The following is a 26,113-nucleotide window of genomic DNA, read 5'->3' on the forward strand; positions in this document are numbered from 1 at the left end:
AAAGTGTTTTAGGACATAGGCAACCTAAAGGTAACTGATTTTCCAATAAATACTTGTTTTCAATTCTAGTTGTTTATGTAGAGAAGTGACATGGGTTTATTTTTATTTAGGATGAAATGGGTGCTATTAAACCAATGGAGTGTTTATTGAACCGTAAAAGGAACATTATTGACATCATAATCAGAATTTTGAAAAACTTAATTGTTTCACAGACTAATATTTGGCTCTGAGTCGTTAGATAGGAAAGTAAATTATTTTAATTTTTTTCTTACTGCTTACATATTTTATGTTTATATCCTGTTATACACTAAGGACACCAGGTACTATCACACATTTCCATGCACTGTAGCCACATCCTTTAATTAACATTGAACATTTTTCATTAAGCCTTATTATATAATTAGGAGAGTACAGTTATAATGCAGTTGATATGAATGTAGAACTTTTGACCTATGTTCTCATGTTTGACTACTTCTTTACATTCTTTTGGTCTTGTAGTTTGTCTAACCTAAAGATCTGAGCATGATTTATGTTTACTAAATTATAAAATCAGATAACCTATTTTTTTTCACAGTGGCTTAAAGAATGATTATAACAAAGAAACATTCACCTTGAAGCATAAAATTGATGAACAGATGTTCCCTTGTCGATTCATTAAAATAGGTAAGGTTTTAGCATTCTGAAATAGAAATAAATTCTTTATACCACCACTCAGAAAACTAAAGCCTGTGGGCTGAATCCTTCAGAACTTCTGTTTTTTAAAATAAGATTTTATGGGAACACTACCACACTGATTATTAACTGGTTATAATGTCTATGTCTTGCATTTGCTCTACAAAGTAGTTGCAAGAGACAAAATGTTTACTGTTTGGCCCTCTGCATCAAAAGTTTACTGTTCCCTGGGCAGCCCCGGTGGCTCAGCGGTTTAGCGCCGCCCTCAGCCCAGGGCATGATCCTGGAGACCCAGGACTGAGTCCCATGTCAGGCTCCCTGCATGGAGCCTGTTTCTCCCTCCGCCTGTCTCTCTCTGGCTCTAATAAATAAATAAAATCTTAAAAAAAAAAAAAAAAAGTTTTCTGTTCCCTGCTTTACAAGTTTATAAGTGATATTTATTTCAAGTGGAACCTTTTCCAAATATTTTTTCATTTGAAGGTTTTCTTAAAAGGTATAATGAAATAAATGACTTAATTCAGCTTTGATTGTTTTATGGAAGGTTTATCAAGTTGTTGTAAAGCTATAATATATTCTGAAACTAAATACTGATGAATTAAAAAACTGAATTCCTTAAGGCAATATATTATGGTTATTGTTTCTTTTTATTTTTTTTATTTATTTATGATAGTCACAGAGAGAGAGAGAGAGAGAGAGGGGCAGAGACATAGGCAGAGGGAGAAGCAGGCTCCATGCACCGGGAGCCTGATGTGGAATTCGATCCCGGGTCTCCAGGATTGTGCCCTGGGCCAAAGGCAGGCGCTAAACCCCTGCGCCACCCAGGGATCCCCCCACATTCTGTTTTTTTATGTCTTTTTTTTTTTTTTAAGTATAATATTGGTCAAACCAATTAAACTAATCTTGTAGCCCAGTAATATGACGCAATGTAATGTTTATTTTTTTATTTTTATTTTTTTTTAAGATTTTATTTACTTATTCATGAGAGACACACAGAGAGAGCACGAGAGAGGCAGAGACACAGGCAGAGGGAGAAGCAGGCTCCATGCAGGGAGCCCGATGTGGGACTCGATCCTGGGCCTCCAGGATCAGGCCCCAGGTGGAAGGCAAGCACTAAACCGCTGAGCCACCCAGGGTTCCCGCAATGTAATGTTTAAAAAATGCTACTTGTATTTATTTAGCAAGTGTTTTAGCTTAAGATAGTATTTGTTTTTGTTGTTGCTTTTTTAAAGACTTTATTTATTCATGAGAGACACACAGACAGAGGCAGAGACATGGGCAGGGGGAGAAGAAGCAGGCTCCCTGTGGGGAATCTATGGGGAACTCGATCCCAGGACCCCAGGATCACAACTTGAGCCAAAGGCAGACACCCAACCACTGAGCCACCCAGGTGTCCCTTAAGATAGTTCTGTAATGCTTCCTCAACCTTAGTATTTTTAGGGTTATTTTGTTTTTCTTTAGGATTTTTTTTTTTAAGGTAGAAAAGTTGAGGACTTGAATCTTTGAATTTGCATTTTGCATCTGTGTTGCACAACTGAAAATATGTTAAAATTAAAGGAACCAGATCCTTCAAAGAATAATAATAAAAGCCAGAATCCCATGTTTTGATTTGGGAGAAATATTCCTCATTTGGAACAAGCAGTGAACTTCACAGTCATTTTTTTTGCCAACCTATTAAGAGGTAGCCTGTTCATTTCATTGAATCAAATAGTTCTCTTTGAAAAAAAGTTAACAACAACAACAACAAAAAAAAACAAATAGTTCTCTTTGGCAAAAAGAATATCTAAAGTCTTAATAAAGACTTCTAGAGAGGGAAAACTCCTTTTGCAATAGTTGCACTATCCAGTGTGTTGCTTTTTTTTTATGACTGTAGTTTGTTATTATAAATAGTTGTAAACAAAAACCTGTTCCTTCTTTTTCCTTTGAGAATTTATGAACAAGCAAATTTTTAAGTATACAGACCATCCAGTTCCTACAGACCCTAGCATAGCTTTAATAGTTCTACGCTTGTGTATTTCAAATATATAAACAGTGAAATATCTTATATTTTCCTATAATAAATTTAGGTTATATCAAATTTTAAAGTACTTACATAACTTCTGTTTTGCTTCATCACACAAAATAAAATTTCTTTTTTTATGTTCAAGATCTTTTATTTGTGTGTTTTTGCACAATACCTACAGTCATTGGTTTACTTTGAAGGAAATTATCTACTGCTACTGCTTCTGTAGCTCTCAGTCTTCTAGTATTATTCATTCTAAAAAGTATGAATAAATGTCTATTTAGAGAAGTTGCACAGTCTCTTCCCTGGAAAAGTACTAAAACGGAGTTCTCTTCTGGATGAGTTACACATTCAGCTGCCCAAGAAATTAGACCTCTTTCTAGCCCTGTCAGTCTTTTTTTTTTTTTCTTTTTCTGTCAGTCTTTAATTACAGGGCATAATGATGTCTTTTACTTAACCCTGGGTTAGTTTCATGGTATTTAGGCAAAATGTTAATTGGAGCTTTTCAAATAATTGTAGATACTTAGTAACTCATTTGTTATTTATGGTATTAATATTTAGATAACTTCATACTCCTTCTCTGTTAATAGTGGTCTGCTGTGTGCTTGCTTTCCAGTCTTTTCAACATTCTTTTGATATATTTTCTTTGAAAATAATAAAGTATTTCTAGTTTATCACCATGTTTTCTTAAAAGATCATTCTGAAAAAGCATTTGAGTGATGTGTAGCCCTCTCTTGATGGTGATTTAGCAGATATATGTTTACCTGCTTGGGATAATAAATTATTAGAATGACTTGTATTTCTGTGGGGTTTTTTGGATTTTTGCAGACTGGATGGTTGTGGAGGCTTTAGGGAGAAGCTTCAGCTCTGGCTGGACTTGGCCTGCATTCTGGATCCTTAGAAGTATTTAGAAGTCTAGAATGAGTACTAAGTCTGGGAAGGGTGCCCTGGTGGTGGTCCTTATGAAAGCAGGTGGAAAGGTGACATTTTAAAAAGTGTACTGTTAAGAGGAAAATTAATATAATAGTAATAGCTCATAATAAAAGTTAATATTTATTGAGCACTTACTATGTGCCAGTTACTATGCTTAATAAAAGTTAATATTTATTGAGCACTTACTATGTGCCAGTTACTGTGCTTAATGTTTTGTGTACTTACTAATTCTATAGTAGAATAGATACATCCTTTCAGTGTGGTTAGTCTTGAATTTTTAGGTTTCAGAACTTTGAAATTACCAGCATCTTCTAGTAGCTTTTTTAGCCATCTATGTAAGAACATGCTAAGTGACACTGCCAGAGCACACTGAAAATGCCACAAATGCATTTTGTTGTGTTGAGATGTTGACCTCACCTTAATCCGAGATTATCAGGAGTCCGGAGCCTCATACCTGTGTTTGCCATAAAAATATTATCACTTTCTATGCATGTCATTTTGAAAAAGAATGAGAAGCACTGATCCTGATCATAGCTGTGTCTGATTGCCCAATGAGGAAAACTGATGGTTGAATATTAGCATACAAACTCTTAGCTTTAGGATGTGTATTAGGAGCATCTAATCTGTATTTGAGGTGGAAGCAAAGGCATCCTTCATTGCCGATATTCTTTCCTAGGAGCTGTAATTCATTTAGATTTCTGACATATATTGCATAGTATGTCTATTATGCATTATTGAAGTTATTAATGCTACAAAAATCATTTGTAAAATTTGAAGTGGGTGTACATCACTCTGCTTATTCTGTATATATCCCTTCAATCTGTTAAAAATTAACTATACTTTTCATTCATCTTTAAAACATGATGTTCTTGTGAGATGACTTCCTAATTAACCTCCCTCTCAACATTGTTCTTTGAAAGGTTTTAAGAATTATAATTATTATTCTAGAAATATTTCTGTTGGGCTCTTCAGTATATAGATGAAATCTCACTAAAAACACATTTGCTAGAAAGGTTTTTAATAAATGAACATTATACTGGAACTTGACTAAAATTTAATAGGACTTTTTCCTCCTGACTTATTGCACTTGGACCTGGGACTAGGAACTGAAATTCCTAACTAATGTCTGGCTACTCTTAGAGACTTTGTTTTTTTGGCCTTGGGTTTAAAATCCTTCTTTATTTTGACTCCTACTACTTAATGGTTATTGCTGTGATGTAGTAGGTAAACTTTTTACATGGTACCACTACATAAAGGAATTTACATTTAGAGAGAGAGTAGGGAGGGGCTGAGGGAGAGGGAGAGAAAGAATCTCAGGCAAATTCCCTATAGAATGTGGGGGCCCAACAAGGGGCTTGATCCCAAGACTACTAGATCATGACCTGAGCTGAAATCAAGAGTCAGGTGTGGGACGCCTGAGTGGCTCAGTGGTTGGGCGGCTGCCTTTGGCTCAGGTCTTGATCCCAGGATCCGTGATCGAGTCCCACATCAGGCTCCTGCGAAGAGCCTGCTTCTCCCTCTGCCTGTGCTTTGCCTCTCTGTGTTTGTGTCTCTCATGAATAAACAAATAAATCTTTAAAAAAAAAAAAAAAAGGTGCTCAACCAACTGAACCACCCAGGTGCTCCAGTTTTCCAAAATTGTGATTTTTCCCTGAAAGCTTGAATTTTATTCTTGGCAACAAATACTATCTGTTGTTTTCTTTGAAATGACAGGTAAATATCTGGCCCGTACCCCAAACTAAATAGTCATAAATGACCTGTCAATTTTTCTTTTAAGGGGAAGTTGTATCCTGTTGGAGGAGGTGGGGGGAGGTACAAATAGGTTTTTCAGCTCATAACTCAACTATACAAGTTGTTTTCCTTGAGGTAAGCATTATGCTTTGGTATGCAGCAAAAGTGCTTTATGTATACTTCCATTGTGTCACACAGAATATTAAAAAGATATGTACCTACTAATAGGGATTTATTAAAATTTGTATTGCATCATCAAGAACATTCTTAAATGAATTGCCCTTTTTTTAAACTGCAAGAATATGATGATGAGGAATACAGTGTAGTCTTTACTATATTAAGAAATACTGATACATTTTCATGTTACTACTTTTCATGGTACTACTGGTGCTGGAAGTTTTATTCAGCATTGCCTTTGCACCATGAATGTACATGTCAGTAGAGTTTAAAAAGGCGAGGAGGGGCTGATAAAGTCCTAGTCTTAATAGAAAAAATGGTTTTGACCTCACGGGACCTCCTAAAAGGGTTACAAGGATGCCCCAGGAGGCAGTGGATCATATGTTAAAAACCTCAACTCTGTTCTGTCATTTAATGAAGTCAAGTGTTACCTTCATCCTGTGGTAAACTCCTCTGAATCCTTAGGAGATTTTTGGATTCACTCTTCTTCTTCAATAATTTGTCTTCCTTTTCCCTAATATTAAACTTATAATTACTGCATTTTTTAGTATATTTATTTTCTTTTGGATATTCTTGTGTTGTTGATTTTTTTTCTTTTTTTAATCAGCTTGTTCAATTACATGTAAGGAGAAAAATGGATATGGAATGCCTGGCTGGCTTAGTTGGTGGAGCATGTGACTCTTGATCTCAGGGTTGTGAGTTTGAGCCCCGCATCAGATGTAGAGATTACTTAAAAAATAAAATCTTAAAAAAAAGAAAAAAATGGAAATATACCATTGAGACTTTCATTTGAGATTACATTAAATTTATAATTAATTTGAGGGGAACTGGCATGTTTACAACATTGAGTTTTCCCATCTAAGAACATACTATGTCCTCTCATTTATTGAATTCTTAAGTATCATTTTTATGTTTTCTTCAATAGATCCCGCATATATTAAAGTTTATTTTGAGATATAGTAAGCTCTTGTGACCATTTTAAAGGGGACTTTTTTCATTAAATTTTCTAGTTGGTTATTACAGATAGAAGGTAAACTGATTTTCATGTTTACCATGCTTACAAACTTAAATTTTTCAGTTGAATCTCTTGAATTTTTTATGAAGATAGCTATATCATCTTGAGGTGAAACTGTTTTTTCTTAATTTGCTTTTCTTTTCACTTACTGCATTGGTTAAGATCTCCCATATAGTGTTGAATAATAGAGATAACTGGGCTTCTTTGTCTTGTTCCTGTCTTGAGTGGTAATACTTAACGTTTCTCCATTAGGTATGATTTTTGAGGTCTTTGATATTTACAAAAAATTAGGTAAGGTAGTTTTCTTTTGTCTTGTATTTCTTACATATTAAGAGGGTTTTTTTTCCTAATGAGTAGAAAAGACCTCAAAAATGTCTTTTTTTTAATAACTTAAGGTTATCAGACATATTTTCTTATACTTTCTTATCGTGGTGAATTATACTAGTATAGCTTCTATTGAACCATCTTTCTATTCCTGGAATGAACTCTATTTGGTTACAGTGAAAACCTGGTAGAATTTTTTTTTTGCAACTTAAAAAGAAAATCGAATATAGATTTATAGCTGAGATCAGCCTTAAATTCTTTTTTCTTTTGGTTTTGTTTTCAGGGTTATGCCACTTGTTAAGTAATTGAACTTTTGATCTCTTTTTGTGCTCTGATACAGTTTAATTTATATAGTAATTATTTGTTTCTTGTGGGTTTGATAAAATTTGCTAGGGCTGGGTCCTGTTTTTAGAGGGGTAGATAAATGAGTATTTTGAATTTACTTTATAGTGTTTTTATAATTAAACCCCTTGATGGCATGGATCATATTTTCTTCTTTTTATTTTTATTTTTTTTTTTTTTACCGTAGTCCCAGCACCTAATAATACAGTGTTAGGCTTGTAGAAAATGTTCTGAAAATTTGTTGAATGAATTTAAATGGGTTTGAAGAGTTACTTTACTTTGCTAAAGTTTTATTTGAACTTTTTTTTTCTTTTTCTTTCTTTCTTTTCTCCACATAGTTCCGCTCTTATCGTGGGGACCCAGCTTTAACTTCAGCATCTGGTATGTTGAACTCAGTGGCATTGATGATCCCGATGTAGTACAGCCCTGTCTGAACTGGTATAGCAAGGTAGGACTGTATTTTAAAATCCTGATTTTAAAACAAAACAAAACAAAACAAAACAAAAAATCCTGATTTTCTCCCTATAAAGGGAGAAATGTGTCAAGCTTTTGTCTTCGTTGAGAAGAATTTAAAATACTGAGAAGTGTAATAATTATAATGATTTATCAGTAACATTTATTATTTACATTCTGCCAGCTGCTAAGCAATCTTTATAACTTACTCAACCATTACCACTCTGTGAGAATAGGTATAGTTATTACCCCTATTTTACCCCTATTAGATGATGAAATGGAGCACCAAGAGTGGAGTACCTTGCTCAAGGCCATATAGTTCACAGTGGTAAAGTGCCCAAGCCTTTACAAGTCAGGCAGTCTAACTCCAAAGTTGGCCAGTATACTATTATACCTATCTGGCCCTGAATTTTGTTTTCAACCTGTATTGATAGACATATTTAAACCTAGTTTTTAGTGGGGTAGCTTTGATTCTGTATGCTTTTATAATACATTATTCCTTTGTGTTTGTTGAGTAAAATAGGGATGTTTACTTTTCCTTTAAAGAATTTGAAATGTTTCTGTAAATATTATAATGTTGTCTTTATAGGAAATGTAAAAATTATATTTAGCAATTTCATATATAGGTTATTTTATAAAATAAATGCAGCCTGAGAAAATGTGAGTTTAAAAAATTGAGAAATAGGTCTTTTGGGCAGTCCGGGTGGCTCAGCAGTTTAGCGCCGCCTTCAGCCCAGGGCCTGATCCTGGGGACCTGAGATCAAGTCCCACATCGGGCTCCCTGCATGGAGCCTGCTTCTCCCTCTGCCTGTGTCTCTGCCTCTCTCTCTCTCTCTCTCTTTCTGTGTCTCTCGTGAATAAATAAATAAAATCTTATAAAAAAAGAAATAGGTCTTTTGGTTTTTTTGCATACATTTTATGCTTTGTTTTTTGTTTTTGATGTATATTTATTTGACTCTCAGCTTTTTTTTTTTTTTTTGATAGGGAGGGGCTCATCTGTCAAGATGATGAAGCTTTAGTCTAATCACTACTTGCTGTTATTTTTATTTGCAAGTATGAGTGAACTGATCTATTCATAGGAGATTGGGAAGCAATCTAAATTCTTTCTAAGGTTTTTTGTATGGAATTTCAGCTCTTTTCTCGTTAGTTTGAGGAACTCTTTATTTTTTGGCATTTTATTCTTATTCAGCTTAAAGTAGATGCTGACTTAGTATTTTCTGTATTTTTCATATATTCTTGGATTTCCTATAATACAGTAAATTCTTTCAAGGTAGAGACAATATTTTAAAACGTTAAAAATCACCTTTACAGTGTTATGCACATAATTGTATATACTTAACATCTTCTAAATGCTGTTGGTTCTTTTAAAAAATAATGATTAAATTTCTCTGATACTTAAATACAATTTTCCCTAGCCTATGATACATGTGTATGTATTTTAGTATACCCACACTAATCTCTTGACATTGTAGGCAGTTGCAGATTTTACCTGTTTACCCCAATATTGTGGAGAGATATATTTGAGAACATAAAATTATTCAGACTCACTCACTTTTCCCTGCATTTATAATGAACTTCTAGAAATTAGATAAAGTCTTCAAGTCTTTGGGTTTGTCTTTTTTTAAAGCATTGAAATTCTGTTGTTTCATAAATTTTCTATTATGTATCTATATGCAACCTGATAGAAAACTTATAATACGGATATGATTCATACTTCTAAAGTCAACATGTTAAAAAGGTATTACTGTTTAATATGATTCCAGATAGTTATGATAAATCTTTGTTTAGAGGCCAAGGGTAAGAAATTAATAAAGTTCCTTTGGATAAAGAATCAATCTTTTGTTATTTGACTAAGGAAAATCTTGGTTAAGTGTAACACTTAAGGAAAAATGTTTTGACATTTTCTTAATTAAAAAAATTAGCCAGTTATAAACTGGTTTATGTTTTAAGTCTTATAAATTTTCCTAAAAGGTAATATTTTCTTGCCTTATTAAATAATAATGCTTACAAGTAATCATATTTTTGTTTGGTTCTCATGTATTGCTGCTTTGTCATTAGTTAATTTTGTTAATTTTTATTTAGGAAATTTGTGGAAATTTCATAAAATATTCTTCAAGTTACTGGTATTTTTTTTTTTAAGTTTTTATCTGACCTTGTATTTTTTGGCATTCATCCTAATAGAGAGTTGGTACATTGAACATTCTTCTTTTTGGATACTAGTTAATTGAGGTTTTTACTTTATAGCTATTTAATAGATGAGGTAGCCCAGGCTTAGAAAAAAAATATAAAATTTAAGTAGTCTTTTTCTGATCATTTTGAGTCAAAGAACTTGTTTGTGAATTTTGAAATACATAAAACACTTGATAATATTTGCTTTTCAAGTAATAACTTGAACTAAGAACAAAAGGTATAACATAACTCATATATCTTATTTAATGGTTTCTATGCTTTCAGTACCAACATTGTAATTTGATGAGTAAAAGCCATGGAAGTTATAATCTTTGCAATCTTTTTTTTTTTTTTTTTTTAATTTTTATTTATTATGATAGTCTCACAGAGAGAGAGAGAGAGAGAGAGAGGCAGAGACACAGGCAGAGGGAGAAGCAGGCTCCATGCACCGGGAGCCCGACGCGGGACTCGATCCCGGGTCTCCAGGATCGCGCCCTGGGCCAAAGGCAGGCGCCAAACCGCTGCGCCACCCAGGGATCCCTAATCTTTGCAATCTTAAGTGGTCTTTGATAAACATTTTTTCTGCTTTTTTAAAAGTTCAAACTCTAGAATGAAGTTTGGTTTCATCTTTTTATGCCTTTCATCTTCGTGAAATATATACTAATGGGTATATGTACATATTATCTGTATATCTTCATCTCTTTTGTTTCTTTCTGCTATATGCTTTGTGACTTTTGGCAAGTTATTACAATTGACTGTGCTTCAGTTTTGCAATTTCAGAGTGGAAATAATAATGATGCTAATGAATAGTATAATGCTTAGCACATAGTAAACGCTCACTTTAGGTTAGTAGTCACTTACTGCCTACTGTAATAACTAAGCAGATCTCTTCTTTTCATGCTTTCTCTTGTGTTCCAGTAGTACCGTGAACAGGAAGCTATTCGCCTTTGCCTAAAACACTTCAGACAACACAACTATACAGAGGCCTTTGAATCGCTACAAAAAAAAACCAAGATTGCCCTGGAACATCCCATGTTAACAGATCTACATGATAAACTGGTGCTGAAGGGTGATTTTGATGCTTGTGAAGAGTTGATTGAAAAAGCTGTAAATGGTATGTTATAAACATGTGAACTTTGTTTATTAGGGTGATTTCAAGTATGTACAAAAACCAGTTTTTTGAAAAGAATATAAGCTTATGCCAATTATTAGTTTACTTTTTTTCCCCATCTTTTTACTCTGTAAAGATTGTTAGCTTGTTGAATTATGTGCTTCTTTTATATAAGATAGGTCCATAATGAGTCTTGAAAAACAAAAAAGGAACATATTTGAATATTTAAACTTCTATATCTAAATCTAAATTGCCGTCTTGGGAAACCATGGAAGCATGCATTTGCATTTATGAATGCTAACATTGACTAGCACTAAGCGGTGTTAGGAAAAGGTTTTTAAATGTTACCTTCCTAGGGCGGTACCTTCCTACCCTCCTAAAGGCCTATTCCTTTATATATTTTTGTTGATAGAAAATTACCATTTTAATGGCATAATTTGGCATAATTGATAGTTGGATACATCGAAAAATGTTATTAATAGAAGTTATGGTGAACGAGGAGATTTGTATTGGAAATATCTGTATGATATGGATGCTACATAATTGCTGATTTTCTTGGATGGTTTATAATCTTGTTTTGAAAGAAATGTGATTATTAGAACACAATATAATCTCCAAAGATAATTGTTTTGGAGGATGACATCTATTTGAATATTTAAGGTACGGTATGTTTTGTAATTCTTCAGAAATATCTCTGTTGTTATTTTATAGAATGGTATTCTTTTAAAAAATAATCTCTACTGGGATGCCTAGGTGGCTCAGCGGTTGGGCGCCTGCCTTTGACCCAGGTCGTGATCCCAGGATCTGGGATCGAGTCCCGCATTGAACTCCCCAAGAGGAGCCTGCTTCTCCCTCTGCCTATGTCTCTCTCTCTCTCTCTCTCTCTCGAATAAATAAATCTTTTTTAAAAATGTAAAATAATAATAATAAATAATAATCTCTCATTGTGACTTTCACAGTGACAAAGAACAGAATAGGTGCTATAGTATAATAGAAAAAAATATATTGGGATACCTGGCTGGCTCAGTCAGTTAAGCATCCAACTCTTGGTTTCTGCTCAGGTCATGATCTCAGGGTCTGGAATTGAGCCCCTCTTCTGGCTCCCTATTCAGTGGGGAGTTTGCTTAAGATGCTTTTCCTCTCCCTCTGCCCCTCCTCCGGTCACGTATGTGTACACACACTCTCTCAAATAAATAAGTAAATCTTTAAAAAAATTTTTTTTGAGGGCAGCCCCGGGTGGCTCAGCCGTTTAGCACAGCCTTCAGCCCAGGGCCTGATCGAGTCCCACGTCACGCTCCCTGCATGAAGCCTGCTTCTCCCTCTGCCTGTGTCGCTACCTCTCTGTCTTTCTCTCGGTCTCTCATGAATAAATAAATAAAATCTTAAAAAAAATTTCTTTTGAATAAATATTTGGTCTTTGTTTCCTAAAATTCTTGAAATTTGGTGGAAGGATAAGAGTGTTTTTCATATGCTGAGATGACAAATGACTGGGGTCCCTAGAAAGCTTCAGATTTCCAGAAAGACCAAACGCTGTGTGTAGAGGGCTAGAACCTTCATCTCCCACCCACCTCCATCCCCCTGACGGGAGAGGGATCAGACATTGACTTTAGTCACCAGTGGCCAGTGTTTTAATGTCATGCCTAGGTAGTAGAGACTCAAAAAAAAAAAAAGAACAAAGAACAACAACAACAAACAAACAACAAAACCCAACCCCAAAAACCCTAACATTGAGGTGAGGTGCCTGAAGAGGGCATAGAAAACACACATACACACTACATTCATATACTGCCCCTCTCTCTCTATCTTACTCTGGTGAATTACCAAATCTGAGGGAGGGTTGTGGGAACCCAGATTTAATAGGTAGTAAATTAGAAGTACATGTGGCCTGGGACTTGCAGTTGGCATCTGAAGTAGAGAATAGTCTTGTGGGACTGAGTCCTTGAATTCATAAGGATCTGATGGTAACTTTAGGTAGATACTGTCAGAATTGAATTGTTGAAACCCAGTTGGTGTCAGAAAATTGGAGAAATAGTTGGTGTGAGAAAAAAACTCACGCATTTGGTATCAGAAGCAATGTGAGTAAAAACAGCTCAGTATAAAACTTGTGGAATGAAATTTGGTGATTTTTGTAATAGAATAATAGACTTTCTCCATCCTTTGCTTTTATGTATTTTGATCTTATCTGTTACTATCCGTTATTATCATGTGCTTATTTATCAAATAGGTTGAATATTTTACAACTGAAAAAAAAAAGGAACCAGTACTGCCTTTTTGAGTTTATAAGGTTTTTTTTGTTTTTTTGTTTTAAGATTTTATTTATTCAAGAGAGAGAGAGGCAGAGCGACAGGCAGAGGGAGGAGCAGGCTCCATGCAGGGAGCCCGATGCAGGACTCAATCCTGGGACTCCAGGATTACACCCTGGGCCAAAGGCAGGTGCCAAACCACTGAGCCACCCAGGGATCCCAGTCTATAAGTTTTAAATTAGCTTAAAATGAATTGCTACTGGCTCTATTCCTTTGTAATAACAAACCTGCCTCTCAGCCTTATACATTGTTACTGCTTATTTAATTGGTAATTTGCAAATAAATGATTACTATGTTTGAAATAGAGTAAACTTTGGAGTATAAATAAATAGAGTATATATAATTATTAATCTCTTCCCAAACCATTAAAATGCCACCAATGAACATATAAATGAATATTTGCCTTTTTTTTTTTTTATGATAGAGAGAGAGAGAGAGAGGCAGAGACACAGGCAGAGGGAGAAGCAGGCCCCATGCACCGGGAACCCAACGTGGGATTCGATCCTGGGTCTCCAGGATCGCGCCCTGGGCCAAAGGCAGGCGCTAAACTGCTGCGCCACCCAGGGATCCCCATATTTGCCATTTCTAAGAATTAATTCTATATTTTTTAACCTTATATGATGAGGAAGTCACAAGTATTTTCATAGTTTTGTTTCAGATCTTTATCTTAAAGCATGTAATATTTTTTTAGGTAAATAACAAAAACCACTGGCAATTTTACACTATTACTAGGCTAGAAACAGTTATATTTAAAAACTGTGTCTTTATGCATATACTTATTTAAGAAGAACTGTTAAAATCATGTGCAACTTTGATACTGTGGAGACTTAACCTTTCTGGGTCTAGGAAGGGGGCCCAAGTTTTAGGAGAAATTGGTAGTAACTCTATTCTTGAGACTTAGAGCCAAGTCATATTTCTTGTACTCCTCAACTGGCTTGGAGCAGTGTTTAGTTAATAAACATTCCTTTCAGGGTTGTTCGGTTTGCTGCTGACTTCACTGATGATGATTTGTTGGACAAATAAGGAAGTAAACACTGCAGAGTTTTTTGGCTTCTGCTCCACTAAAAACATAGCAGAGAAGGGCAAGAAGTTCCTGTTTGCTAAGTAGGAAAGCCTAAGGAATCAAAAGCATCTTCTATGAAGCATCTTATGGAAGAAACAAAGATTATGTTTAGTGTATCTTACTTATAGTATATTCTTCAAATATGCATATTTGAGATATTTGAGAGAAAGTGTCTCTAATAGGCTTCCTATTTGTTAGAAACATCCCTACCGGAATACCTGGGTGACTCAGGTAGTTAAGCGTCTGCCTTTGGCTCAGGTCATGATCCTGGAGACCTGGGATCGAGTCCCACATCCGGCTCCCTGCGAGGAGCCTGCTTCTCCCTCTGCCTGTGTCTCTGCCTCTCTCTCTCTCTTTCTCTCTCTGTGTGTGTCTCTTATGATTAATAAATCATTAAAAAGAAAAAAAGAAAGAAACATCCCTACATTTGTATTTAATTTCATTACAGGTGATTTCTGGACCAGTTGTTGCTACTTTCTCCCTGATAGTGCCAGGGGGAAAAGGTAGAATCCAGTGATGATGGGCAAAAGTAATCACCCAGGAACAGGAAATATTAAAAGAAAAAAAACAAAACAAAACTAACCTCCCTTTGCAGTGTTTATCTTACTTCTTCTTTAAAGTTTGCTTTTGTGAGATGAGGGAGAGGGATAAAGTTTAAAGTTTCAACCGAAGGTCTTTATTTCCTTCCCACTTTTCCCTCCTCTTCTCCCTCTTCTTTCTTTCTCCACTTCTATCATTTCTTTCTCCACTTTATCATAGGATAAAGTCCTAAAGTTTCAACCGAAGGTCTTTATTTCCTTCCCACTTTTCCCTCCTCTTCTCCCTCTTCTTTCTTTCTCCACTTCTATCATTTCTTCATACCCCATGGTTCATCTGGTGGTTGTTAATTCTGTGGTTATTTCCCTCTCTGCATTTTCTTAAGTGAGATATCAAGTCTTATTAAAGTTACCTTTGTGGCAAGGTTTTTTTTTTTTTTTTTTTTTTTTAAATTTTTATTTATTTATGATAGTCACACACAGAGAGAGAGAGAGAGAGGCAGAGACACAGGCAGAGGGAGAAGCAGGCCCCATGCACCGGGAGCCCGACGTGGGATTCGATCCCGGGTCTCCAGGATCGCGCCCTGGGCCAAAGGCAGGCGCCAAACTGCTGCGCCACCCAGGGATCCCTGTGGCAAGGTTTTTAACTACAGATTTAATATTGCTAATAGCTATAAGGCTGTTTATGGCTTGTATATCTTCTCGAGTGAGTTTTGGTAGTTTGCATCTTTCAAGGAATATTCTTATTTCATCTAAATTGGTGAATTTATTGGTATAAAGTTCATATCTTTATGACATCTTTATGTCATCTTATTCTTGAAATTGGTGATGGTTGGTTTCTTTGTTTTGTCCTTCTGTTTCTTTTTCTTCTATTTCACTGATTTCTACCTTTATCATTTCCTTTTCTCTACATAATGCAGCTTTAATTGGTTCTTCTTTTTCTAGTTTCTTAAAAATGAAAGCTGAGGCCTTTAGTTTGAGATCTTTCTTTACTAGTACAAGCATTTGGTGTTAAAGAGTTACCCTCTAAATGTAACCGAGCCAACAGGAATTCACTCCTTGGTAAGTCAGAAACTGCATCAAGTTGAGTTGTTGCACAAAGAAAACTTTTATTTGCAGCAAAGAAGGAATCACAATTCCATCGCTGTGACTCCCCGAGAGGGTTGAATGGGTTCCTTTTGTTTAGGGTTAGGATGAACATTTAGATTGGGAAGCCTTGTCATCATGTGTAGAGGCGGGCATAACGTCAAGCATGTGCCTTAGAGAAACTTGCCTACATACACATTGTGTGTTATGTAAATGAGGCTGAGGCACACCAGAGGAGCTTTCAGTAATATAATGAGGTAAAGGTCATTGTTGGTCATTCCAGAGGCCACGCCACAGTCCTTCTGTGCAGGTTGGGGGTTTAGCTCCAAAGGTCTGGGTGGTCTGGGCCTGTGGGAGGTCTTGTCAGGACAGCCTCTCTCCCCTCAGAGATAGTTTCAGATTTCATTGACCTGAGTTAAGAGCTAAACCCGAAAGAAGAGCTTACGGAAAACCTATGACAAGTGTTAGTATAGGCAAGTGGAGCAGTGTCATCTACCTGGTGACTTAAACACTGCTAGCTGTGTGCCGCAAATTTTGCTATGTTGTGTTTCATTTCTGCTCAGTTTAAAATACATATTCATAATGACACTTTTCTCTCCAACCCTATGCTTTGTTTTGTTCTCTGGTGCTTAATCTTTTGGGCAGAATATTTAGTACAAAGGTGAGATGACATCATGATAGTGGATATCCTTATTTAGTTCATGATCTCAAAAGAAATGCTTTCAACATTTCATTGTGAAATATGTTATTTGATCTGGGGTTTTGGAGATCCTGTATCAGATTCCTAGATTGCTAAGAGTTTATAAGTGACTATCGAATTTTACCATTTTTTACTCTTTTGTGATACGATTTTTTTCTCCTAAATTCTATTAGTATGTGAAATCATAGTGATTGGTTTACTAATGTTAAACCTCAGATCTACTTAATTTTCATTTCTCAGATAAACTTACCTTTCTCATATATATATTTTTGCGGGGGGGGTCTATTTTAGATTTAGATGGACTAAATTTTTTCAACTATATTTACATTAGTAAGATTGGCCTTGTCCTTTTTCTTTTACCTTTTTCTTCAGGTTTAGTATCATTACGCTGATCTCACATAATGGGTTGAAGAGTTAGCTTTTCTTCCGACAATCTGTGTTTGTTTAAGATTTGAATTCTTTTCTCATATGCTTGCTAGAATTTGTCATGCTATCTGTGCTTAGAAGTTGGTTGGGAGAGGTATTTTTGTCTATCAATTCTACTTATTTAAATGTAGGACTAGGGATCCCTGGGTGGCGCAGCGGTTTGGCGCCTGCCTTTGGCCCAGGGTGCGATCCTGGAGACCCAGGATCGAGTCCCACATCAGGCTTCTGGTGCATGGAGCCTGCTTCTCCCTCTGCCTATGTCTCTGCCTCTCTCTCTCTGTGACTATCATAAATAAATAAAAAATTAAAAAAAAAAATAAAAATAAATGAAGGACTATTCAGGGTTGTTATTTGGTTGGTTCAGCTTTTAACAAAATACCGTTTTCTAGGAATTTGTCAGATTCACTTAAAATTTCAAACTTGTAGGCGTGAAAATATACCTAATACCCCTTGTTTAATGTTTTCAAGATTCTTGAAATGTCTTTTCGTTCCTTCTATCTCTCATTTATTAATTCTTTTTTTTCCCCACATTGCTCTGTCACCAGATGTTTATTAAGTTTATAGGTCTTTTGAGGAAGCCAATTTCCGGTTTGTTGATTCTTTTTGTTACTTGTAATGTCTTCAACTGATAACTCTAGTTGTATTCCTTTTCTCTTTGGAATTAATTTGCTGTCTTTGTGACTTAATAGGGTGGATGCTTGACATGTTAATTTCCAGATTTATTTTCCCATATATGCATTTAAGGATATATATTCCCCTCTACTTATTTTTTTAGCTGTGCTATGAAGTATTTTCATTTTTGTCCAGTTCAACAATTTATGAAATAATCTAGCTCTTTTGTGAGCCGTAGTTATATGGAAATGTAGTCTTGTTTTTAATTTCCAAATTAAATAAATTTCCAAATTTCAGATTTTTTTTTTAATTTGTTGTCATTGCATATTTCTAGCATGAATGCATAATGCTTAGAGTTTATAATTTTTTTTAAAGATATTATTTATTTATTCACGAGAGACACAGAGAGAGAAGCAGAGACATAGGCAGAGGGAGAAGTAGGCTTCCCACCGGAGAGCCAAATGTGGGACTTGATCCCAGGCCCACGACCTGAGGCAAAGGCAGACTCTAAACCACTAAGCCACCCAGATATCCCTAGAGTTCATATTCTATAGGATTCTAGTTCCTTGAAATTTGATGAGACTTACTATATGGTCTGATTTTTAAAATTTTTGTAAACATTCATACTTTGACAGAATATGAATTCTTTATTTGTTGAGGCAGCTTTCTGTATAGGCTCAGTTGGTCCAGTTTGCTAATCATGTTCTATAAATTTTCTTTTCCAGTAGTGATTTTCTGTCAGATTCTCTCAGGTACTAATTAAAATATCTTAACATTTGCCACTGTGATTTTGGAATTGCTTACCTCTATTACTAGTTTGTCCAATTTTGCTTTAAATATTTTGAAGCCAGGGCAGCCCCGGTGGTGCAGTGGTTTAGCGCCCCCTGCAGCCCAGGGTGTGATCCTGGAGACCTTGGATCGAGTCCCACGTCAGGCTCCCTGCATGGAGCCTGCTTCTCCCTCTGCCTGTGTCTCTGCCTCTCTCTCTCTGTCTCTCATGAATAAATAAAATCGTTTAAAAAAATAAAAATACAAATAAATATTTTGAGGCCATGTTTCTAGATATATACACAATTTAAATTCTTTAATTTTGAATTAAATCTTCTGTCATTATCAAATGTGTTTTTATCTCTAGTAGTGTTTTCGCTTGAAGGTATAAATTGTCTTACATTAAGCTTTCATTTGGTATTTGCATATGTATCTTTTTTTACCTTTTATTTTCAACCATTCTTTATCCTTTAAAAAAAAATCTTATAGGGATCCCTGGGTGGCGCAGCGGTTTGGCTCCTGCCTTTGGCCCAGGGCGCGATCCTGGAGACCCAGGATCGAATCCCACGTCGGGCTCCCGGTGCATGGAGCCTGCTTCTCCCTCTACCTGTGTCTCTGCCTCTCTCTCTCTCTCTCTCTCTGTGACTATCATAAATAAATAAAAAAATTTAAAAAAAAAAATCTTATAAACTTAGTTCAAAAAAAGTGCCTTCTTTTGATTTGAGCATTTATTTCATTTGCATGGTTGAATTAGTGGTAAATATATAGGTTTAATCTTACCATTTTACTACATACACTTTGTCACATATTTTATTGTTGGTTGTTGTCTCTTAAAACTTTTTAATCTTTTCATTTTTTTTTCTTTCTGTTTGGAAGCAACATTATTGAGACTATATGATTAGTCTAGAAATTACAGCAAGTATGCATATTTAACAAAATTAATCAGTGCCTTTTCCCTTTTCTGTACTAGGACTTAATGGACTTTTGACTCCCATCTAGTCACCTTCCAACTGATATGCTATCATTGTCCATTATTTTGATACCGTATTTTAATGCCCTATAAAATATTACTATTCTTACTCTATTCAGCTGGTGTTTAGTAATTTTACCCAAATATTTACTAATTTTTTCATTCTACATTAGTATTTGCATCTTTGATCTTATATTTAAGATCATTTTTCTTTTGCCTTAAGCATATATCCTTTAAGATTTCTTCTACTACTCCTCCTCCTCCTTCTTGAAAGAGAGAGGGTGAGTGCACATGCTGCAAGCAGGGGGCAGAGGGAGAGAATCTTGAGTAGGATCCACATCCATTGTTGGAGCCTGACTGGGGGCGGGGGCTTGATCTCATGACTCTGAGATCAAAATCAAAAGTTGGACCTTAACTGCCTAGGCAGCCTTTTCATCTCTGTTTTGAGAGAAATGAGTTTGATAGAAGTTCAGATATTAGGTTATAGTACTATAATATATGCTCCTTTTTTTCTTTCTTTTTTTTTAAAATCTTAGATGACATTTGAACTTTTTTTTTTCTCTTGGTAAAAACTTCCTAAGTTTCATTTTGTATCGTGTACTTTTTAGGAGAGTATTCACTATTAGACAAGAACAGCTTGTGCCTTCTTAGGACTGTATGAAATGTGTTTATTATAGTCTTAATCATAGGCGAAAAAAATGCGGTGGTATTGGACCTAGAGACTTTAAATAGTTTGAATATTGTTAGCAACTGGATCTTAGCATGCTTTCTCCTAAGTGATATTTTCATTTCTTTTGGATAGTTTTACTTTTATCAGACTCTTCTGATTTCCTGCTTTAGATGTTTGTCAGAAATAGAAATACTAGCAACTGCCTAACTTCCTCTTAAAACATAGAATTTCTTTTTTTATTTATTTTTTCTTTTTCTTTTTCTTTTTTTAAATTTTTTATTTATTTATGATAGTCACAGAGAGAGAAAGAGAGAGAGGCAGAGAGAGAAGCAGGCTCCATGCACCGGGAGCCCGATGTGGGATTTGATCCCGGGTCTCCAGGATTGCGCCCTGGGCCAAAGGCAGGCGCCAAACCGCTGCGCCACCCAGGAATCCCTAGATTTTCTTTTTTTAGAAGTAATTTTTAAACTTAAATAGTTCACAGAAATGTTTAAATGCCTCACTTTTTAATTTGTCTTTGAGATTTTCAAAACAGTGTAATGGGTGTTGTTATGTTTTTGTAGACGAGAATGCAATTATTTCAATAGAGAGCCCACTTTTTTTTTGCTGAATCATATAAAATGTCTACAAGTAGGAATACCAAAACAAAAGGCTTATTATTATTAGGAAGGTCTTTCAAGAATTAGAAATATAGGGAACATGGTGAAACTTTAGGATTCAGAGGTATTAACTTTTCATTTACTTTTAGATCTTACAAGGGAATTCTTTTAAATTAAAACAAGTTACTGATAGCAGTGTATTTTGAAAAAATCTTTACCCTGCTCTAATCTTGCAGCATTTTTATTGATTGTTTCAAGGGATTTCAAGCTTGTGACTGTTTGATTTCTAGAAATTAAACTTGTCCTGTTAAAATATAAAGTTTCAGGGCATCTGTGTGGCTCAGTTGGTTGAGTGGCTGATTCTTGGTTTCACTTCAGGTCATAATCTCAGGGTCACGAGATCAAGCCCTGCATCACGTTCCACACTCAGCACAGTCTGCTTGAGATTCTCTCTCTCCCTCTTCCCCTCCTCCTGCTCGCGTGCTTTCACTCTCGCTCTCTAAAATAAATAAATAAAATCTTGGGATCCCTGGGTGGCGCAGCAGTTTGGCGCCTGCCTTTGGCCCAGGGCGCGATCCTGGAGACCCGGGATCGAATCCCACGTTGGGCTCCCAGTACATGGAGCCTGCTTCTCTCTCTGCCTATGTCTCTGCCTCTCTCTCTCTCTCTCTCTCTCTGTGACTATTGTAAATAAATAAAAATTTAAAAAAAGAAAGAAAAGATAAAAAAATAAATAAAATCTTAAAAAAAAAAAGAAAGTTTCTGTAACTTGTAGTATTACTGTAGTATTACTATTTTACCAGAGCTTTAATAAGCATTTGCATTATTACTTTTCTTTTTGAAGACATAAAAGAAGGTTCTTAAAGCATGTTATTTCATTGAAAGTAGCTACTCCATGTAACCTACTCCAGATCAGTCTGGACTATTTATTGATAACCCAGTTTCCCTGGCAAGAGGCAATAATGCATATTAGAATAGATTAAATGAGAGTCATCTTTAATATATCATGTTTCTCAATAAAGTACAAATACATATTTTTTAAAGTTGTTATAATATTTTTTGTTTGGAGTAGTTAGATGATTTAATATTATAACATGAATCAATGTCAAGAAGCTAATAATAGGGTTGGACAGTTGAGAGTGTAGAAGGACTTGAGAAGGATGGAATTTATAGATTTCTAGCTTTTGTCTTGTGTTAAACCATGATTTCTTTCAAAAGAGGAGGTGTTTGTTTTTTGGTTTTTTTTTTTTGATAGAACAGCTAGCTTCTCAAGCCATTGCTTATACAGAGTCACTCCAACCAACAGGAATGCTTCTCATAAGTAAGTAACCTGGAGTAGTGGCAAACCAGCATTTCAGAGAAGAAATGAAACATAAAAAGTAAACTTTAGGGCAGCCCTGGTGGCTCAGCGGTTTAGCACCACCTTCAGCCCAGAACCTGATCCTGGAGACCTGGAATCCAGTTCCATGTTGGGCTCCCTGCATGGAGTCTGCTTCTCCCTCTGCCTGTGTCTCTCTCTGCCTCTCTCCAACTCTCTCTGTGTTTCTCATGAATAAATAAAGTCTTTAAAAATATAAATAAATAAATAGTAAACTTGAGCCACAGTAACCAAAGGGTCTTCATTTAAGAAGGAGATAACATTGTTTCCTTTAAATTGTAAATAGGGGATCCCTGGGTGGCTCAGTGGTTTGGCGCCTGCCTTTGGCCCAGGGCGCGATCCTGGGGACTTGATCGCGGGATCGAGTCCTGCGTTGGGCTCCTAGCCTGGAGCCTGCTTCTCCCTCCTCCTATGTCTCTGTCTCTCTCTCTCTATGTCTAACATAAATAATAAATAAATAAATAAATGTTAAAATAAAAAATAAAAAAATAAATCGTAAATAATTTTTTCAGCTCTTTTAGTTTTATCCTTTAATTTTTTTTTTTTTTTTTTTTTTTTTTTAGTTTTATCCTTTAATGTTGGATTTGTTTTAATATGTAGTAGAATGATCGGGTATGGCAAGCTTTGTTTTCCAAAGTCTTGGGGTTTTTTTCATGTGTTGTTGAATAGGTAAATTTTCTTCTTGCAAGAATTTTTAAGTCCTAAAGGCAAAGGAGAAAAGCAACTAGAGGAAAGTGTGGAAGTTTTCAGTTAAAACCATCTGAAAAGACTTGAAACCTTAAGGGTGTGGTTGCAGTTGAGCTTAATAATCACCTAGAAAAGAGAGAAATCAGGGAGATGTCTGTGCATTACACAGTGTTTGACAGGTGAATAGGTCATAGAGAACAGATAGTTTTGCTTATAAATTCTTTGGAAAAGTACTTATGTTCAGAGACTTAATGAAGCAAAAGGGAAAATGTTTTTTCAGATTGAGATCGGAGCCAAATAATAGAATCTATAGGAAAGTTGTCTTTATAAGTTATAATCTATGTGGATTCATGTAAGAGAAAACCCTTATTTGAAAAGTAAGAATATATTATTTTATGATATAACAGGAAGTCCAGAGGTAGATTTCATGGTTGGTTGATTCTGTGATCCAGTTTCTTTTCTTATCTCTACATTGTCATCATTATTGAATTGACTTCATTCTCACACCTCTACAAATTAGCTGTAGCAGTTATGTACATTGCATACAGATAAGAAAATTTCCAGAATAAAAGGAGATTTTTATTCTTTGTATGTCTATTTAGAAGCAAAGGAAACATCGGATACATTAGTCAGAATTGGGTTCCACACCATTCTTAAACTAATCTTTGTTGAGGGGCATAGGATTAGGGCTTGATAATTATTTGGGATGAAATGGTTATATATGGGGAGTTCAATTTCCATAACACTATGGCAGCTAGTTTAACAACTCCTCATAAGAAATAGATTATGAATTTATTGATGAAATAAATTCAGAAGTAAATCAGAGTGAAACATGAGTCTCTGCCTACCACTTAAGAGCTGCATGATTTTGGTAAATTCCTTAATTTCTCTAAACACACATTTCCCCATCTGTAAAATGGAGATGATAATGCCTAGTTCATAATACTGTTTTGTGAGTTAAATCATATTTAGTGTGTCTTAACTAAGACAGAATGAATTTTAACATTTTGTAACTATTCAATAACTATGTAACTATACTAGTACTAGTACTTTTATCTCTGTGGTTTTGTACTCAAAATTATGTAAAAGTGTAATTTTCACTTTAAACAATTACTTTTGTTTTTTCTGAAGATATAAGGGCCCAGACCAAGGTTGTTGAGGCACTCATTTTCTTCTCTAGCTTTCTTATATTAGTAGTGACAGAAATGGGGAACACATAGTAAATTTAGTATAGTCTGCCACTAAAACAATTTGTTGACATGGTTGTGTCAACTAATACTTTATATTTGAGATAGCAGTGAAAACTGAAGTGACATGTTTTCTGAAAATGTACTATTACTAGCGTATTAGTGACGTATTAGTAATTTCCCTTAATGTCAGCTTTTTGTCTTTTTTGCTATGATAAAAAGTATAAGCTAGTTAAAATATAAATAATTCTTTCTCATTCTTTGATATTTGCAGATGGTTTGTTTAATCAGTACATCAGTCAGCAGGAATATAAGCCACGATGGAGTCAGATCATTCCAAAAAGCACCAAAGGTAAGCCTTTTCTAGGTTGTGAGTGCTTTTGCTTTAATGTGTCAGTTTCATTTTTCCCCCAAGGTAACCCAGATTTTACAGTTCTTAGGGAAACGCAAGTGTTTAAGAAAAGACCGTTTCCTTAACTAGATGGCAGAATTAGTTTACTATATTAAACTTTTCTTTCAAACCTTTTTGTTTTACCACTAACAGAAGGCTGGGTAGTTTTTGCACAGAATACCATCATAAGCTACTTTTATAGAGGTACTATAAAATTACAGGCTTAGTGTTGTAATGCCATATATGTTCCTGATAAACCTTCAGTTCTGCAGAATTGCTCACTAAAGTGTGAACAGAGCTTATGAGAAGAGTAGAAATGGGGCATAACATTCTAAATCTATGGAACTTTTTAAGCAGATACTAATGGAACTAGTGTAGTAACTCTAATAAAAATAAATACTAGTACAGTTAACTCTATAGGCATTTATATTGAGCATCACAGTGAGTTTGGAGCCTTAAACTCTGGGACTCAAGCTTCCTGCTTTGCATTGTAGTCCTTAGAGGGTATTTATCAAAACTTAAAATCTGATCCAGAGCATAGTCTTCTTCATTAATTCATTGTTTTTCATAGAGGGGAAAGTATTTGTCACTTCTTTATCTTGACTCACTGCTTTGCCAGATGGTGAGTATAGTGGAAAGTGTAGCAACAGTCCAGTTACTTGCATTAAAGGAAAGTAGTTCAGTGGCAGACTGTCGGCTTTTTTCTGACAATCTTTATAAATTGCTAAGCACTTCTCTCTCTTTTTTTTTAAGATTTTATTCATGAGAGACACAGAGAGAGATAGATAGAGAGGGAGGCAGAGACACAGGCAGAGGGAGAAGCAGGCTCCATGCAGGGAGCCCAACGTGGGACACGATCCCAGGACTCCAGGATCATGCCCTGGGCCAAAGTCAGGCCCTAAACCACTGAGCCACCCAAGGATCCCCAACACTTCTCTTTAATTGGGAGAAAGCTCTCCCCTGATAGTGTTAAATGTTAATACACTAGAGAAAATTGCTTATGAACCTCCATAATTTCTGTTTTGTCAGTCATTTTTGAGGTCATTTTTGTCAGAAAAACACATGCTGTAGCAGATTGTAATTGTGTATTGAAAACTAATGGGTTAAATATATAAAATGCAAACATATTGACAATAAATTTATTTTATTGTCTTAGTCTATTCTTGAAAGTGGCAGTACTGACCAGGGGGAAGAAGGAAGAAAAAGATAAAACTTCAGTGATAATGAGCTGCAAAATATTAACCTAACTATTGGAAAGGAGAAAGAATTTGTGGAGAACTTCTGAATGAATAGCCTCTAAATACAGTAGTAAAGTTAGTAATGGAATGAATACTTCAGGTTTGCATGTTATTTTCTCCATATAAGAACTGACATTTCAGTCTTTTTCATAGTACCGCAGCGGAATTAGTAAAAACTTAGATGATCTCTATTTTATACAGGAAAAAGCTGAGATAGAGAAAGTTGGTAGCTAGAAGTAATATATTTCAAATAATAGGAGAATTATAAAGAAAACCTTTGGTTTTCTGGTTTATATCAAGACAGACATTAGAATCCTGCAACCTGTTGAACCATTGAAATGAAGGTATATCTTTGTTTATATAAGATTTGGTATAAAGTAAGATTCAGTAAAGTTGAACAATAGTTCTACAGAAGTTTTGAAGTTTCTGTGATTATATTTCAAACCACCTGTTAAGCTCCATGTTGGAAATAGGAATCAAAGGGAAGTAAGTCTTACACTTCTCAGTCAGTACTCAAAATGGTTTGTAAGTTATGTGGTAATATAAATTAGTAGAAAACTTGATAACATGTTG

The 26,113-nt window shown here is 35.2% G+C and overlaps 1 protein-coding gene across 10 annotated transcripts in view; it reads left to right on the top strand.

The window, feature by feature from the left end:
• MKLN1 (muskelin 1) overlaps positions 1-26,113 on the top strand; it is a 208,695-nt gene that overhangs the window by 105,337 nt on the left and 77,245 nt on the right. For 9 of the 10 annotated variants that reach the window (XM_077857368.1, XM_077857371.1, XM_077857366.1 and 6 more), the window contains 4 exons: positions 575-663; positions 7,532-7,641; positions 10,737-10,929; positions 24,186-24,263. In XM_077857368.1, coding sequence (XP_077713494.1) covers positions 575-663; positions 7,532-7,641; positions 10,737-10,929; positions 24,186-24,263 — 470 coding nt within the window. Of the gene's footprint in view, positions 1-574; positions 664-7,531; positions 7,642-10,733; positions 10,930-24,185; positions 24,264-26,113 lie in introns of those variants that run through there. The other variant, XM_077857374.1, reaches the window with a different exon arrangement.

The sequence above is a fragment of the Canis aureus genome, chromosome 18, assembly GCF_053574225.1.
Source record: "Canis aureus isolate CA01 chromosome 18, VMU_Caureus_v.1.0, whole genome shotgun sequence".
Taxonomy (NCBI): domain Eukaryota; kingdom Metazoa; phylum Chordata; class Mammalia; order Carnivora; family Canidae; genus Canis; species Canis aureus.